Source organism: Ambystoma mexicanum, chromosome 2p (assembly GCF_040938575.1).
Source record: "Ambystoma mexicanum isolate Mex_15411 chromosome 2p, UKY_AmexF1_1, whole genome shotgun sequence".
Lineage (NCBI taxonomy): Eukaryota > Metazoa > Chordata > Amphibia > Caudata > Ambystomatidae > Ambystoma > Ambystoma mexicanum.
The window spans coordinates 938,377,085-938,394,945 of NC_090923.1; the positions used below are offsets into that span (position 1 = coordinate 938,377,085).

A 17,861-nucleotide genomic window follows, 5' to 3' on the forward strand; every position below is an offset into this window, starting at 1 on the left:
CCCTTTTCCCATAACTATGATCTCCATCCGCAACAGCATTTTCCCATACAATACACATGCCTTGAAAAATACCCATGTTGGGTCGAAACATGTGTTGGCTTTAAGTGTGAAATAAATCACTGACATATCTGTGAAACAAGTGGCAAGACTCCTCAGTTATTACCTGACAATTCATGTCACATCACAACCCTCAGTATCAGTATTAAAGTGCCCGGGTGTACGGGGCTTCTTAGCAAAACTCACTTCTAAACTCACGGAGACGGAAGAGCACCGTCTCTAATGAGGCTCTGACCGGCAGCAGGACCCATTTTATTCATCACGATCAGTACAGTGATCTATATATTCCAGTGCTCTACTCCCTTTCCCAGTACATATCTAGCGTGACACTGACACTTCTGCTGCCCCCCGTTTTTCAGGACAGTATGATCCAGAATATTGTCTTTCAGTAGGGGGTGTGCATTAAACACTTATCAGATAAAACAGGAAAGTTTTTTTGAAGGGTCCTACTACAATCTTTTTTAAATGGTTGTTATATCGAGGATGCAAGTTTAACATCTTCATATATATATCAAAAATGATTTTGCAATTTCCTTTCCAACTGATTTTAAATGAGCATCATACTTGATCATGAGATATATATATATATATATATATATATGCATATATATATATATATATAGGTGCTGCATCATTAAAAATCCACAAAAGTAAAGTCCCATAGTCAAATGCAATTAGCTGTAAGAAATGCATAAACATAAACATACTAATTCAAATACTACTATTTTATATAAGGTTGGCAATTTTTTAACACATTTTATAGGAAAATGATACTTCGAGTTTTCAGATTATTGAAAGTAGGACATTTTGCCTAATTAAGGATCCTCAAAGTATCATACTCCTATACATTTTGCTAAACAAAATAGTACTTTTGTGCATGTATTGAAAGTTTTTTTAAAAAGTTTATTTTTTGTTTTTTTAATGTGTTTATTTATTGTATTTATTTATTGTGAATCAATACAACCCTTAAATGTTGCAGGTGTTTTCTCAGTAAATTGTATGACTACAGTACTTTATTTTTCAGATTTCTAAGAGTGCAAAACATAATTTAGCTGCACTTTTCCCAAACAGTTTGCAAAATTTCACCCATTTCATGAAGTCGCAAAATCTGCATAAGCCAAGTTGACCAATTTTGCATCTGAATCGATGCGCTAACTCTTTGTTCTTGCAAAGTTGAGGGTGTTGCAGGTTAGGTTTGGGTGGGGGGGGTACGTTCAGAAATAAGATGTGTCCCATTGCTAGGGTTTTAAGAAGCTCTACTAGTTACTTATCAGGAATGGAGCAGTTAGCCTTATGATGTGCCTGCTCAGTGTTGTGAATTTAATGATCAGAATGCACTGGCAGAACAGCGAGGAGTAGAATCTGCTGTGCCGTAATGCTTCGTCTGTGTTTCATTCAATACATCCAAATAAAAAGTACATCATTGCATATGTTCACATACCAAAGAGCTTCCGCAGCTTCGACACACAATTGGCAAATTCGCTGAAAGTCAGAGTGTTGTCACTGGTCCTGTAGCGTAGCCAGAGCTGCTGGGACACATGGTTGCTCAGCTCGAACCCTAAAAAGATATATACACGTCAGAGCATGCCCACGTACGTGATTACGTTATTATCTCACGTTTATATCAAGTTTGCTTACTTTTCTTTCCATGTACTGGGGCCTAGCGTGCAGGGTTGCCTTGTTCCAGTCCTGTTTTATTTCAAGTCTATCTGTGTTCCTTGCAGTCCCCTCTGGGGTACAGGGAGGGTGCCTAGGCTCTGCCCTCTTTCCCCAGGATCGTTACCCCTTGTTTGACATTCTAAGGTAGCCAGCACTGCAGAGTAATCCCTCTTTGGCCCGGATTAGGTTGATCTGCCCGGACTTCTTTCATGAAGGAAGGCGTATCTGCGCTCAGGGGCTACCGGCACCGGGTGGATTTCTGCTGGCCACGTCTCAGTCTAGCAGCGATTTTCTTTTGATAATCTTAATTTATGGTTGGTTTTCACTCATGCTGGAACCTTGCTTTTATAATGATTTAGTTTGCTTTTCTTTCCTTGTAATGGGTCCTTTGGCATGGAGATGCCTAACGCTGGCTTTGTTTAATTATTTGTCTTTGGTTTCTTTGTAGACCCTGCTGGGGTACACAGAGTATGCATGGGATCCATACTCTTTTCTATTCATTTTTTGATATTTGTATCACTTTTGGACACCACCGAGTAGTACCCCCTACTTGGACCTGATTGGACCTGATTGGCTCGATCTGCCCTGCTGACTTCCTTCAGCCCTGATGAATGAACATGGATGTCCGCGTTCAGGGACTACTTCCACTGGGTGGATTTCTGCTGGCCACTTCACAGAGTCTGTAGTAATATTTTCTTTTGATATTCTTATTCGATCTTGCTCAGATTATTTCATTCTAAAATGGCGGCTGATGTGTAATGCCCCATTTTTGGCCCTCATTGGGAAGATCTGCACTGCTGGCCTCCTACATCCCTCGTGCAGCAAATGCACAGGGCATCCGCCAAACATATGTCCATGGTGGGTGTGACAATGGCATGTCAGATGCAAGCACGACTGTGGCATCAATCTTTGTGAGAAAATGCACTGGGCATTCATATCGCAGGCGACTGCAGCGGGTGTGTCTATTGCATACCAGATGCAGATCACCTGTGCCTGTCTGTGTTCAATCCTTATGAGCAAATGCACGGTGTATTCGCACAGCTGACGACTGTAGCAAGCGTGTCAAAAGACTGTGCCTGTCCGTGCTACGTCCAAACATAGTGTACCAGTCCATGGACACCGCTCTACTTATCGTGCTGTGCCTCACGGCAAGAACCTCCAGCTAGATATCTCTTTTCCACATGCCTCCATTCTCAGCGTTCAAAACTGGAATAGCCTTCCCTAGCCACCCTATTAAACATCCCTCCTCTAGAAATTCTCTTATTGTTCATCTGTATCCTTCCCCCGGCTCCAACGGATTCCTTCTGGGAGCCCTCCCTAATCCAGTCTTAGGTACAACTGTCTTCGCTCTTCTGATTAATGTTCTCTGAAGACATCACTGGATATCTAGGCAGTTCTCTATAATACTGATCTTCGTATTGCCGACAATTGGTTAAGGGATTCTTCAGGGCCTGTACCGACAGCCGTGAATCCTTTGAGGTGGAAGGCTGCACCCTCACTGCCACTCTGGCTCCTATCTTCCTTTCTCTGCTTTTACCATCTGTGTATCACTTATGGCCATGCTCATGACTCCTCTTGAGTTCTCCCTCAATATTGGTCATTTATCGTCCCCTCATCAAGACAGTTTCCCCCTCTTGTGTGTTCCCACTTTATGTGTTAAAATAGATATCCCCTTTCTTGGTTGTCTTCAAATACTGCCACCATTCAGTCCAGGTTGGACTGCCGCCAAGCAGTATATTTTGGACTTCCTCACTAGAGTCTTAAGCAGCTGCAACATATTGAGAAGGCAGCCTAGGCTTGCTGATAGTGGCAATCCCTGCTACCCCATCATCCCTTTTCTTCATTCACTACATTGCTTACCCATCAAGAACTGTATACATTTAAGTTTATGGCTTTTTTCATCATCCATCATTGTTTTAATCGTCCTCATATATAACTTTACTTCGACTTCAGTCGGAAAAGCAATGATCAAATACATTCATAGTGTGTATTAATAATTTAAATAGAGTTCATATACTACCTGTTTTGAAATATTTGAAAGGAACTTGGGGTTGGTCACCCTGAGTTACCTAGGGGCAACCAGACGTGGACTCCCTGCTCACTGTGCTCAGAGAGACAAAGCTTCACCTCACTGATGAGGCCCAACAAGGCTGAAACACGTGTATGGGGTTGCTTTTGGTACTCTTGTTCAGAGAGGAATTGCCATAGCATTTCGGTGCTGGACTGCCTATGTGGGCGGGACAAAGACTGATATGCAAATGAATATTTCCCATCTGTGAAAGGTACAGTGAGCAAAAAGCGTGTGCTGCAAACTCTCATCTCAGAACAGGTTATCATGCCATGTTCTTTCTGGAGAGGAGTGCCTGCTACCTTTTTTGAAATAGTGTATATTAATAATTTAAATAGAGTTCATATACTAACCAATTCATACCTACTATTACAAAGATCAATTAATATAATTCAAAACAGAATATATAAAAATAAGGCAAAAGACGGCACTGTGTGACCATAAAACAAGGACACTAACCCTTGTCCTTCTGCGTAACCCTTCCCTGTGTACATAGTTTGAGGCAGAGTATGCAATCTTCGGATCAATAGAAGCTTTACGCCGCCACATGGCATCCCTGATGTATCTGATAGCGTACATTTTTAGTAGTGGAGTCAAATAAAGAGACCTCAGATCGGAAATTGAACCATGATTCAGTGGCACCCTCACAGATCGGACAGCAGCCATCAACTGCAGGATCCCAAACTTTCTTTAGAGAGCCCAGTTGCATGGTCCCAAACCTGAGCATCACATATAAATTACCTTGCTAACTGCCGCAGTGTAGTGTCCAGCTATGGCTAAAACATGGTCTTGGTTTTTATTGCCCAATATTCGCGAGAAAGCTCACTTACTCCATTGACAATCAACAAGAGCACAAGTATTTACTATTTCTTCACCTAGGGTTTTAAAGAGAGATCTTGTAGTACTAATATTAGTGGATGGAAAATTCCATAAGTTTATCCAGCCTAGGCTACACAGTTGCTCCTAATGTTTTTAAACCATGGCAGTGATGGTCCTCCATCCTGAAACCCAGAAAATGTTGGTCGGAAGGTTGTGAATCAATCTCAACCACTGGCACTGCCCTGGGCAACCGTTCAAACCACCGTTTTTCAGCCCGTCTGCGCCATTGCAAAAGGGGTGCAGCCATATGCAAATTAGTCAGGTACAGCCACCAATGGTAGCAGCCCAGCCGAAACTGCAAGGCCAGGTCCCCTCTGCATGGAAATACAACCAACCCCAGACATGTTTCGGCCTTGTTGGGCCTCCTCAGTGAGATGCAGCTTGGTTCCCTATGGCACAGCGAGCAAGGGACCATGTCTGGCCATACCCACTCTCACACTTTATTAGCCCACCTGTGCCATTAGACAGCCTAGTTGCATGGTCCCAAACCTGAGCCTCACATATAAATGACCTTGCTAACTGCAGCTGTATAATGTGCCGATATGGCTAAAAAACAGGCTGGAATTTTATTGCCCAATATTCGCGAGAAAGCTCACTCACGCTTTCGACAATCAATGTATTGACTATTTCTTTACATAGGGTTTTAATGAGAGATTTTGTTGTTATTATTAGTGGATGGAAAATCCCATACGTTTATCTGGCCTAGGCTACGCAGTGTACTCCTAATATTTTTAAACCATGACAGCGATAGTCCTCCATCCTGAGCCAGCACATCCAATATAGCTTCACGATATCTTATTAGTGTTTGCCAAATCCTTACCCAAAACAATATGGGCTGAATTGCCAATTCCTCTGCATTGTCTAAAGCTCCATATCCGCGTTCTCTTGTGAACTTACATACTAGACTAGCAGTTTTTTTCAATGTAGGTTCGTTCTCTCGTGAACTTACATACTACACTAGAAGTCTTTTTCAGTGTAGGTTCTGCACCCTCAATCTGCATAGCCCAAGAGCAGTTACTACTGATTCACAATCCCAATTTATCAAGCAGAGTATCCCCAATTGGGATTGATATCCTAGTTTATTTTTCTCCATAGAGAGTAAAAACCATAGTTTTAGTTTTGGTCAGGTTAATTTCTAAACCACTCGCTGGACAGAACGTGTTAAGTAGTTTACACAGTTTGCGAAGACCAACCGGTGTAAAAGAAACGAGCAGATCATTATGCGCAAACAGTAACAACCATACCTTATCAGTGCCTAGGCCTGGGGCAGCTGCAGGTACGTTATCTAGAGTGTGGATGCCAGGTCCCCCGCCAGGGTCCAACAGACAACTGCTCTATTATTAATATACAGTGGAGCAATGGCTTTCACTATTGGAAGTGGAGTACCCGGGTCCACCAGCTTTCCCATAACCTACTTCCAGGGACACCACCAAAGACACACTTCAAGTCCGCAAAACAAGAATATACATTGACATTACGCAATGTGGTATTCTTGCACAGTAGTCTACATCCAAGGCTCTGAGCCGCTATGCTTTGTCCAGGCTGGAAGCCAGCCTGCCGATGATCAATAGCATTAGTCTCATGCATCCAGGCTAGCAATTTGCCAAGAAGCACTCGCGTCTAGAAACACTAGTGTACAGGTGTCTTATAAATGACTTATCAAATCACTCTAGCATATATTTGTCCTTACTGTTTTAATGTTACTGTACCTAGCTTGCACTCATTCCACCACTCGGTTGATGAACTGGCCATGAATAGGCACCGATGTTGCATTGGTTCGCAAGGGCAGCAAAATCGTCTCAGCCCTGGCTGCCTGTCTGTGGTGTTCCCTTCCTCTCTCACTTCATTCTACCAGTCATTTTCTCTTTTGCCAGTTCTTGAAGACTTGGCTATTTGCCTCCTCTATTTAGTTCAACCCTTCAACTCTGCTCAACTACTCTGACCCAGCGCAAATAAGCATATGTTTGGGACTCTCAGCACTTTACAAATATTCATGACGTAGCATAACAGTACTTGCATTCCCATTGGTAGCTTGAATCCTAGCAAGTACCTGCTTCTTCCAGGGCAAGTGGAAGTTCAAAAGAGCTCAGAGGGTCCTCTGCATCTTTGGAATATGCCTTATAAATGTCCTGCAGAAAGATAAATAACTAAGCATTAGAGGAAATCAGAGCAGTGAGAAGAAGCAAAGGGAATGGAGTTCTCAAAAGTGGAGACATCGCTGATAGGAGGGTTCAGATACATAGAGGGGTAGATTCCAAGGAGGAGAAAGACCTGCATAGGAACACGAACAATAAACATGACAGGGAATACTGAGCTAGAGGGGGCGGGACACAATGAGAGGTGGGACGGAAGACAATTCATCGGCAAAGGAGAACGGTGCGATAGACGGGGAGATTAATTAATGAATAGGAGACAATGAGACTCAGGAAAAAGGTGAGATAAAGATTCAATGAGAAGATGAAGTGGACCATCTGAAAACATTGTGAGGTGGGTAGAAGGAGGATGCGAGCAGCAGAGCAGGAATCTTGATGGGGGTTGGGGAGTGGGGTGGAGCCAGAGAAGTAACTGCCCCGTATTTCCGGATAGGTGGAGGACTTGAGGCAGCTTCAAACACCCCCATACTCTGAATGAGGGACTCATCTGCCACTTCTGAACATACAAAAGTGTCTCCCCCTCCTCTTTGAAGTGCTGTGGCTCTTACACTGATAGAATCGATAGCCCATCCTTCTGCAAGCGAACAGCCTGGGGTGGGGAGCGTGCTGCAGCTCCATAATTTACTTTACTTTAATATATTTGTACTGCACACCTGGTGACCCTGAGGTTTATGGGCGCGCATATAATCTGCTGCTCCCCTTGCAGCTCCTTCATAGTAGGATGGAAGCCATGGGAAATTAGCAGGGGACAGCTAAGTGGCTGCTTCTGAGGAGGATGCCAAACGGCCTTGCCCCCCTGGAAAGGCTCTGTGATGGTAAATTGCACTCCCGTCCCTGGCAGGCCAAGGCATGGCGGTGCATGGCGAGGCCAGTGGGTTCTGGATCTTGCCCCCCCATCCACCATACTCTTACAGGTGGGAGGCGTATTAGATGTCACCTTCAATCCCCACTCATGCCATGGGGTAAGGGAAGCAGACCAGCACCTGCCTCTGCCCTGGCATGGCTGCTTAGTATAGATCAACAATACAAAAGGACCTTAGCTATGAAGCCAGCGGTGTGGGCTGTACACCAAATATCCACGTAAGTGGTCTGTAATTCTTCTTTATGTTCAATAATCGATCATTCAAGTCTTGAAACATCATCTTCATTTATTCACTGATAATCATATTCTTAATCAGTTACTCATTCACATGTTATGAGCAGGTGCGTGATAGAGCCAATGCATTTCCGACATTTCTGTCCTTCACCAGGGTCTGTTTGATCCTCCAATTAGATCGGACAATTATGGGTCATTATCACTATCCACAAGAGAGTCAAAATGACATCTAGGAAAGTATAGATCACCACAGTACCCTAGCCCCACTTCAATAGAAGGGGAAGCTGAACAGAACCTCGGGTGGAGTGCTGGATTTCCACTGTATCATAGGGAAAAACTGCCCCCTCGGAAAAATAGTCTGGCCAAAACAGAGCATCAGAGATCAAAGTCAACTCTCTATAAAATGCCTCTAAAAAAGTGTGTGCTTGATCCTCTACCTTCCTGCTGATTGACTATCAATACTGGGTTTGTGTGTGGATCGAGGGAGCTGTTGGCAGAACTCTGAATTCTTCTGAGGGGATTTGAGCCCTCTCTCCTCTCACGTCATTTGAGTCCCTCAGCCTGCACCAAACTACTGGGTTGTGTTGGTGAGCGATATCACCTCTCTTCCTCAAGTGGACAGATAGCACTCTATTTTTTCCACTGTAGAGCCCATGACTCGGGGTAACTAAAAACAGCGACCTGCAGAGTTTTAGTACTGGTGGGTTTCGTGCATTAATAATGAAAAATGTGCAGGCTTCACCTCTATCAGACTCGAATCTCATGCCTGAGGGATAGGAGTTTTTGGCCCTATAGGAACACATGGTTACTGCTATTCATCCTTTGCTATTGTCAATGAGAAAGTGAAGCTCTGATTATGTTGCTGCAGTCTCCTCCAGGGATGAACAGGTAGCTTAGATTGCATGAATAATATGCCTTGACGTGTGCAGGAATACTGAAGACATCGTGGCATTTTTTAATTGATTGGAATGTTTTCTCGAACCGGGACTAGAACAAGTGCCGTATTACCCATTAGGCCAAGTAGGCACCAGTTTATGGGCCCACTACTTTTAGGGACCCGGTGCTGGCCAGTGCGTAATTTGGATTTTGTATTTGTTCCCCAGGGCTGTACACAGCGGTCCGGCAGCCTACGCCATGTTAGCATTTTTCTTTTTCAAAATCATATCGGTCTGCTTCCCACCGCGTCCATGCGTGGGCCCTCCTGCAGAGTCTGACTTGAATTTTCAGTTTTTTTCTGTTTCTTTTCTTTTACTTGCGTGTCTGCGCGTGCCAGCCAGTGCCCAAGGGCAGACTCAGTGAGTCTAAGACATACCCTGGCTGGTGCGTACAGGCAAGCAGGAGCACCAGCAGGAGTAGTCAAGTCACCAGAGGTCCAGGCGGCGCTGGCGGCATCAGCCTTTGCCACCACCAGGCTCAGCTATTATTTATTTATTTATTTCATCTGTAAAGCGCACAAACAACCCTGAGGAATTGAGGCGCTGGTAATCCTACATCCTACAGTAGGATTCCGACTCATGGGCCAGTTGTGGAGGAGCCGTGGTGAAAGCGGAGAAAGCGACTCCCTTGTGTGGCTTGACTGGGTGGATTTACTGCACTGCCAGTACTCAGACAGACGACCCTCATCTGGTAAGCGGCCCGGCCCCGACTAAGCTCCTACTACAAAATGAATGCAATGCAATCATCGAATACGCCTGACCTCAGTCAGTTGTTAGGTGGTGGGTGGGATTGCAGAATGGTGGTGTAATGTGTGCCTTTGTTCATAGTGCTGTGCACAGTTGTCTTCATGACAAGGGTATTTTAAATAATTCAACGTGTCAACTGACCTTCCGAGATTTTGCTTTATTCAAATCACCATTTTCAAGATTTTATGCTGCAGTGTGCAAACATTTTCTAATATGGAGATTATTTGCAAATCTTTGGTATGCACATTCAGTGTAAAATGTCAATAATGATTGTAATTAGAAATGTGCAAATTGTACGCGTAAATAAAAAAAGAGCAGCATAATAAACATATTGCAATCTTCTCCAAACGGAGCAGCTCCAATATAGAAAGGTCCGTTATGAAAAGAGCCACAGAATGGGAAGCGTTCAATGGGCGAGTCTTAAAATATGGTCTTGCCACTGAAATGGAGTTCAGCACATCGAGGCAGTGATACAAAGTACCTGGATGCAAAATACATTTGATGAAACTTCCACTTTTGTCAATTTACATGTACTGTATCAAAGTGCTATAGCGGTGGCAGCACGTAACAAGCCCGTACAATACATACTAAAAGGCACAATTTGCCAATCATTTTACCCAAAAATATCCCAAATTTGAAACGTAATTTTGCAAGGGAGGCCCCGACATTTTGACCGCCTGTGGGCCTGCGCAGGGTTTAATCCGGCACTGATTAGAGCCCGGGCATGTGAAGGGAATCCTCTGTGGACTTCGGGAATTGTTGGAACACTCCTCAAGTTTTTTTTATTTAGGGTAGGAACCTTGATGTACTGCATCTCCCTTTCATTACTGTTGGCTGTTGTAAATCAATGTAGGTTTGTGTTCACATGCCTTCATAGGTAGGTAGTGGTTATTCTGCCTCATTGTTGGTGAGTGGCGTCTTTGGTATATAGAGTGTAGGGCTACGAGTGCCTGCCTTTTAACTTTCAGGTGCCTGGCCTGGACCTCAGTGACTAATGCTCCTCTGCTCTTTCCAAAGCTGACTTGCTACAGCGGGCACACTTCTCAATTCCAAACAAACTGAGGTGGAGACCCTTTCCCAAAACTTCCCTGGAGACACCATCTATGTAACAAACCCTTCACTAGGACACCCATGCCCCCCAGAATCCACACTGCCCGACCCTCATTGGAAACACCCACCTCCAAAGCAGGCAGGCAGAACATGAGCCCTACTGTAAAGTGTAATCACACTGCAGAGTATTAATCTCATGTTCTCTTAGATAATGAAACGTCAGTAGTAGGGAAGGTGGCATCAAGATGCAGTGAAAACCTTTCCTTAACGTTGCTTCTGTGACCAGGACAGACTTGTTAAGGGTGGAAGTTACATTAAAGAAAGACAAATAACCTCAGTGTTTGAGTAGATGAAGGCTGGGATGGACAGGTGGCCTGCAATGGAAATCAGAGATAGATGTGTACGAACAGGAAATGTACCCCAAAGAAGAGGGGTGTGCAAACTGTGGCTCTCCAGATGTTTGGACTATGAGTCCCATGATTCCTCACTTTGACTATGCAGGCTGGGAGTTGTAGTCCAAAACATTTGGCAAGCAAATGGTTGCAGAGCCCTGCAATAGAGACAGAAAGTGGCGATAGACAGGGAGGTGCCTTGGGCGAGAAAAATGGGAGGCTCAGGAGATGTAGGACGACGAGCTCATGAGAGCAATGATGAGAACTGAACATGATATCACAAGTTGGGGGAAGTGAATAGCATTGATGCAATAGAGGAAGGAAGCATGGAGGACAAGGGAGTGTGAAAAAAGTGTAGCATAAAAAGAAAGCCAATGTGGTAGGGATAGTGGAGGGGGGGGGCAGCTGGAGACAGATGCAGCAGGGATAGACTACTGAACTAATGATACGACAGGGAGCAGAACTGTTGCAGATTGACGAGGCAGGACTGCAGGCATCAGAGCGGGCAAGAATATTGGAGGCACACGGGGGAGAATGTGCAGGAGATAGAGGCCTGGGCTGCTGGAGAGAGATGGAGCAGGAATGGAAGGGCCAGAGAGACTGTGACTAATGGTTACTCAGGTAGTAGGACTGTTGGATACTGAAAGGGCTGGACTGTAGTTGACAAAGTGTGTAAGACTGTTGGAGGCAGAGGGGTGAAGAAATGCAGGAGAAAGGGGGGCGGGGCTACTGGAGAGAGATGGAGCAGGATTGGCCAGGGAGACTATGAATAATGGATACACAGGGAGCAGGACTGTTGGATACAGAAGGGGCAGGACTGCAAGAGAGAGAGTGGGCAACACTATCACAGGCAGAGGGGGGGAGATCTGCAGAAGATCGAAGGGGCTGGGCTGTTGGAGACAGAGAGCGGCACTGCAGGTAACAGGACTACTAGAGACAGCGGCGGATACAGGGCCCACCCAGAGGGCAGGAGTGCCAGGAACAGAGGAAGCAGGATTGCTTAAGACAAAATGGCGTGGCACTGCTTGAGACAGAGGAAGCAAGACTGCTGAGGTGTGAGTGTGCAGGATTGCTGCTGGAAGACCGTACATTTGAGAACAGTAACAGGCTACTATTGCGCTAGGAAGGACTGCTGTTGTGCACTACGCAGGTTCCTACCTCCATGGCTTGAATCCATTTCACGATTGGTTCGGTCTCCTCGAGAGTCAATTTTCCCGGGCTCTGGGTCTGAAGGGAAATTTAAGGAGGGAATCCATTTCTAGTCGGAGCTCCTCAGTAAATGTCGGTTCAGATAGAAAGTAAAAATGTGCTCTAAGAGATGGAGGTTTCTTGAAGTAATTGGTTCTGACACAGAAGTAGAAAAAAGGAAAAGTAACAATTGGCTGCCTCTGACTGCAAAAGGTTACATCGGCATGTGGCAGGCCTGTGAAATGGGCATGTAGTTTTGTCAGCAATGTGCACAATACGATAGTTCACATATTACAATGCAGCACCGTGTGCAAGCCAGGGCTCATCACACTAGGAATCATTATGAGTTGCAACCAAATAAAGACAGCTGAGATCAAGTGGAGAAGAAGAAAAAAAACAGCCAGGAACAGAAAAATAAACTAACAAAGTGGCCATTGGTGTCTGTGCTTAGTCGTAAGGGTACACCTTCAGTGGGGTACAATGTGAATTTCACACCGTCAGAGCCCCCCCCCCCTGCTCTGGCGCCATCACAGCCAAAGTTGTGCATCAGAGGACCATGGCAGGCACCTAAAGAGCAGACCCCAGGTCATTCCAGGATATATGTGGGTGCTACGAGCAGGTGAATAAGGGTCTGGATCACAGCTAGAATTAAGGCAACGCAGAGGGCACTGCCCCCATGCTTGGGGCACTGGGGCATGCAGAATGAGGCACCCAACACACTGTCAAGATGCTGCTGCTCTTGAGATGCATTTGGACTTATCACTCTTTTCTTCTTGCCTGGAACTGCCTTTTCATCGACACATATTACCACTATTTTGCGCCCAAAACATCCCTGACATCCAGCCGATGCAGATGTGTTTCCGGCGCCGTCTATCGCTTTGCTAAGTTACCTACATGTAATGAATTGGCGTCATCATGCCTGCACATGCCTGCTCTGTTCACAATATGCACAGGCATCATGGGTTGCAAGCAGGCCCATATGCACCCAGATACATGTCATTATCGGCGCACTGATAGAGCAGTGGGTAGGTCACCTGACTGGGAAGTAAGCCGCCACAGGAGCCGTTGGTTTGATCCTCCCCGCCAAATATATCATATCATTATTTCCAAATGATTCATTATACGCATTCTTTCTTTGTGCAATATAAGCAGCTCTTTGCCTTTTCAGTGCACCACAATTATTTATCAGAAGATGATTGGCCAAGATTTCTCTTTCCATTCTGGCAATTCCTAGGCCTGCATTTCTTAGCAACTCAGGAGTAAAATATGTTTCTGGGCAAGCATCTCCAGAAATGAATGGGGCATGTTGCCATGTACTATATGCAACTGCAAGGTCTGATATAGTAAGATTCTATGGCCTGAGCTAGCTGCCAATACTAGCGATGCTATGCCGCATCTGCAGAAAAGACTGAAAGGAAATTCATGCCTTTGCCTACTTTGCTCCCAAGTGCTCATAGGGCAACTTACAAAGGCAGTCACTATTGTCCAACCACCTGTCAATGGCCTGTCCCATTATAGATGACGGTGCTCATTAAGGGTACAGCCTCACTGGCCGGAGATGAACAGACTCCTTCGTGGCACATGCGTAGGACTACATTTTGTAAAATGATAGTCTACAATTTGATCAATTCGAACAAATGCACAGATTGATGTACAACTTAAGGAAATGAATATCTCATTTGTGCAGGCTTCAAACAGATGAAGTAAAAGCCTATTCCATATGTGCTTATCTGTTTTTTAGAATATGTGTGTATGTACTCATTGAATATGTGTTGATATGTATTGTGCGTTTATTTTTAGTAATTTAAATCCAAAATCAGAGGTAAATTAAAATAGAGTTTAATGATTCTGGATATTAATTATGTTTCGAAAATATTTATTTTTTTATGTTCTTTTTTTTTTTTTTGATTGTTTAAATTGTAAAGGTTTATAAGATAACCAAATACAAATTCTCAAGACTTCCTTTGATAAAATTACAGGTTCACCTGAAATATAAATCAAATAAAATAAAAAAAATAACCAAATACAATTTAAAAAATACACAGATATCCATACACAGATGTGTATGTGGGAGTGGGGGAGGAGGAAGGTGAGGGAGTGCGGCACATGGGGTGGAGAGCATAGTGGAGACCACCACATGACAATGTGAGTAGACCAAATGTGCACAACCAAATTGTAGACTATCAAAAGATAGTTGATGTAATCGTTTAGAACCGTAGATACATATTTCTTTTGTGAACGTCAAGCAGCAGGCGGTGAGCCAGTCTGTACGACCTTCAATACCTTCTCTGAGAAGGCAGAAACATCCCCCATATCCATCTAAGGCGATGAGTGCCCTCCTTCATCACTGCCACTTGGTGCTGCTTTTTGCACTCCCATTTCTTTTCCTTTTTAGTGTTTGCCTACCAGCACCCTCAGCAAACGTCACTTCTCACCTTGAGCCCCCCCCTTCCCTCTCCCTTGCATAAGAGGCACCAGCTCTGGGCAACATTCGTGCCATCAAGGGTAATGGAAGCTTGGGTTGCATCCATCCCAAGTTAGCAGAAATGGCCACACTGCCAGGTGTTAACCCACAGTTTCAAGGTGACCCCTAGATAGCACGCCATCTCTGCAAAAAGGAAATAACGTGTAGGATAGACCATCTGCTGACCCGACAGTGTTCCTTGTGTTGGCAAAGTGCCACCATTACTGCGGTTTAAGGTCTGGGCAGGGTATTTGCCAAGACTCTATAGCTTAATGAAACTGATCTCTAAAATGGTGTCCAAGAGGTTCCAGACTAGTCGGACCACGCCACACCCACAGCTGTAGCTCCTGGATACACGGGGGTAGGGACATGAAGTGCATAACTTGAAAGGGAAAAGAACATCGAAGCAGAAGAAGGAAGGCCTTCCAGGAAGAGCCAGGTCCTCTTCATCATTGGAGTTAAGTTGCTGTACTATACAGTGTGTCTCTTTCCTGTCGCTTCTCCTACTAAAAAGTAGTAACTACTCTATAAATCCTGTAAGAGTTTGATGTAATGGTACAATAGGTATACTTTCTTGACACAGGGAAATGTTTGAACAATGGGAAAACACAGAGCTATTGAAAAACAAGTGTCTTGATTGTTAGGAAGCCAATTTGAAAGTTGTCATCAAAATAGACCTTCACAGACCCGATGGGGTCACCGGATGGGATCACAATGTGCTCTAAAGTGTCGAGTTTAATCGTTTTCTTGAGTTGAGCACAGGTTTGAGCTGCAATAATATTGTTGTAATTTCTTCAATAATCTTTGCTCTTCCATCTGCTTAGACATAAATCGCTGATCTAAAAGTTACTAATGCAAGCCTTGCAGCTTCCTCTCCCACCGCCATTGCTTCGGGTCATCATTAATGCGCCCTGTAGGCCTGGAGACCCCGAGCTGAATGGCGCAGCTGCATTTCTCTCACAGAGAATGAAACACCATTGACGCCCACAGGGCTGCTATTCCATGGGGGCAGCCGGTCATTACTTTTCGCCACTGTCATCATTTTCTGTGGGGCGATTGTGTCAGGGCAGCAGAAGCACCGATCTGCAGAGTCTGGTTTGGCGGATTCCAATCGCTCTGCAACTACTGCTTTGGCTGCACTGTTCCTTTCCCCTGCAACCTTGGCTTCCTGTTGCACCCAGCAGCTGTTCTGCCATCTCAGTGAAGGAGGAATGGGCACTAATGGGTGTTGCCTTCATTTTAGCAATTTCAAGAGGGGACTGTTATGGCCACAGTGTTGACGTTTCTTGAGCATTAGTATCTTACCGAGCCCTATGGTGATTCGCTTTCGTCAATGATCTTTGTGAAGTGTGCTTCAGGAAGCCATTCCACGTAGCACCTGCCCTTACTGTACTGCACTAGTTACTGACTATCCTCAAGTGTGGTCAGAGCTGAGTGACTGCGATACTGTGTTTGCTACACATAATTCTGAGTGTCATTAACGCCTTCCCGCTGCTAATTGCTAGATTCCTCCATTCTAGGTCCGCAGAACGTCATGACCAGAGGTCCTAAGGAGCATAAGCTGATGGGTCCCTGTGCTAAAGCTCCTTGCAAATGCACCCTTCGAGGAGCGGCAGGGCCCCGTAACCGAATCAACAGAATGAACAGCCCTCGACATAATGTCGGAACTATAGGAGGTCATGAGTGGAATACAGAAAGGGTTCACTTCAGACACTACAAGATAACAGAGTCTGAAACTAGAATTTGTGCAGTTGACGAAATGTCTCATTGCTCTTCTATACTGTGGAAATACTGTAGAAGGATCTACACGATCTTGAAAGAAAAATGTGATGTCTTGGACACCAGGTCGCGTCTAACAACCTTCACATACTTGGAATCCACGGCAAGGCTCTCAATGATAACAGATAACTCTTTCAAGAAGATTTTTTAAACAGATCCAGGATAATCCTTTCTTCTCATCACAGTTTATCATTGAGAGAGCTCATTGCGCCTGGATTTCCATGCGCCAACCAGGTGGCCCTCTATGTCCTATTTTTGCGGGTCTGAGTTAGAAACCTGGGCATTGGTTCTTGGGCACGAGTAAGGATAGTTCACAGTAGGAAGTGGGTCAGAGCAGTGAGTCTTTGGAGTAGGAAGCAGGAGTGAAATGATTATGTGAAGGATGGGGGAAAACAGCTGGAAGACTAGAAAAGAAAGACATGTTTCATTAACTCTGGTTTTTCTAGATGAAGGTTTACCACTAAAGATGGTAGCTCCTGAGTGCATGATTGGACCAGAAACCTCTTGCAACCATTTTAGGGTGAAGGTTCCACCACTGAAAGGGTAAATGACTTTTACATCAAACTATCCACCTGATGACACATTATTTGAGCTCGCTGAACTTTTGGGCCTTATAATCTGACATTTTGAAGATAACCCTTTCAACCTTTGCATAGTCTCTGCCTTCAGCATCAAGCTACGTTTACAAGCCCTTTGTGAGATGCAATTTCATTTCAAGATGTTCTCCTGTAATTAGGTCATCTGTACAGATTGGACTTGGAAATTACTGAATTTTGGGTGCCAGGTTAGTTCCCCTTAGAGGGCTTGTAGGGTGCTAAATACATCCCCAGTCTGAGAAGACATGTATTCCCCTTATTGCGTGCTCCCTTGCATAAACAAGTGCACAGCTAGTGCTTCCGTGGCTCGGATTCCCAGCCGCTTTTGAGCGTGCTCTTAAGGAAGACACTATCTGGGGCTGGGCGTGCCTCTGCGGAAGGACTTTTTCCTTGGGCTGCCTGTGAGTTTTCTACATGTCTCAGTCCCTCGGCTACCAGAGAGTCTAACTACACAATTGTGCAGTGCTCACTCCCCTGGGGAAGCTTTCACAAGTATGCAGTTATTGTTCCTGTGCACTGCTACCTAACAAGTGGGGCCTGAAATGTAGTTGGGCCCACTCCAAAGGGATACCCCAGATGGAAGGGGGGCTTGTCCTGCCCTTTGATGAATGCACAAAGCGACCGAGCGCCGCGAAGGAGCCTGAACAGACAAATAGTGTTGTGTGGGGTTTCTCCCTCTGGAACATTTTATAAATGAGTTAAAAGGGTAGATACACCAGAACAATTTCAGTGACAAATTAGGTAAAAAGCCACACAGCGTACATATGGTTTTGTAGGGTAAGACTTTAAAAACAAGCA

The 17,861-nt window shown here is 44.8% G+C and overlaps 1 protein-coding gene across 1 annotated transcript in view; it reads right to left on the reverse strand.

Annotated features, from left to right (window-relative positions):
* Positions 1–17,861, reverse strand: part of LOC138567819 (calpain-11-like) — a 245,382-nt gene that overhangs the window by 27,427 nt on the left and 200,094 nt on the right. The window contains exons 16-18 of the mRNA XM_069646315.1: positions 12,195–12,263; positions 6,714–6,792; positions 1,499–1,615 (exon numbers count right to left, since the gene is read on the reverse strand). Coding sequence (XP_069502416.1) covers positions 1,499–1,615; positions 6,714–6,792; positions 12,195–12,263 — 265 coding nt within the window. The remainder of the gene's footprint in view (positions 1–1,498; positions 1,616–6,713; positions 6,793–12,194; positions 12,264–17,861) is intronic.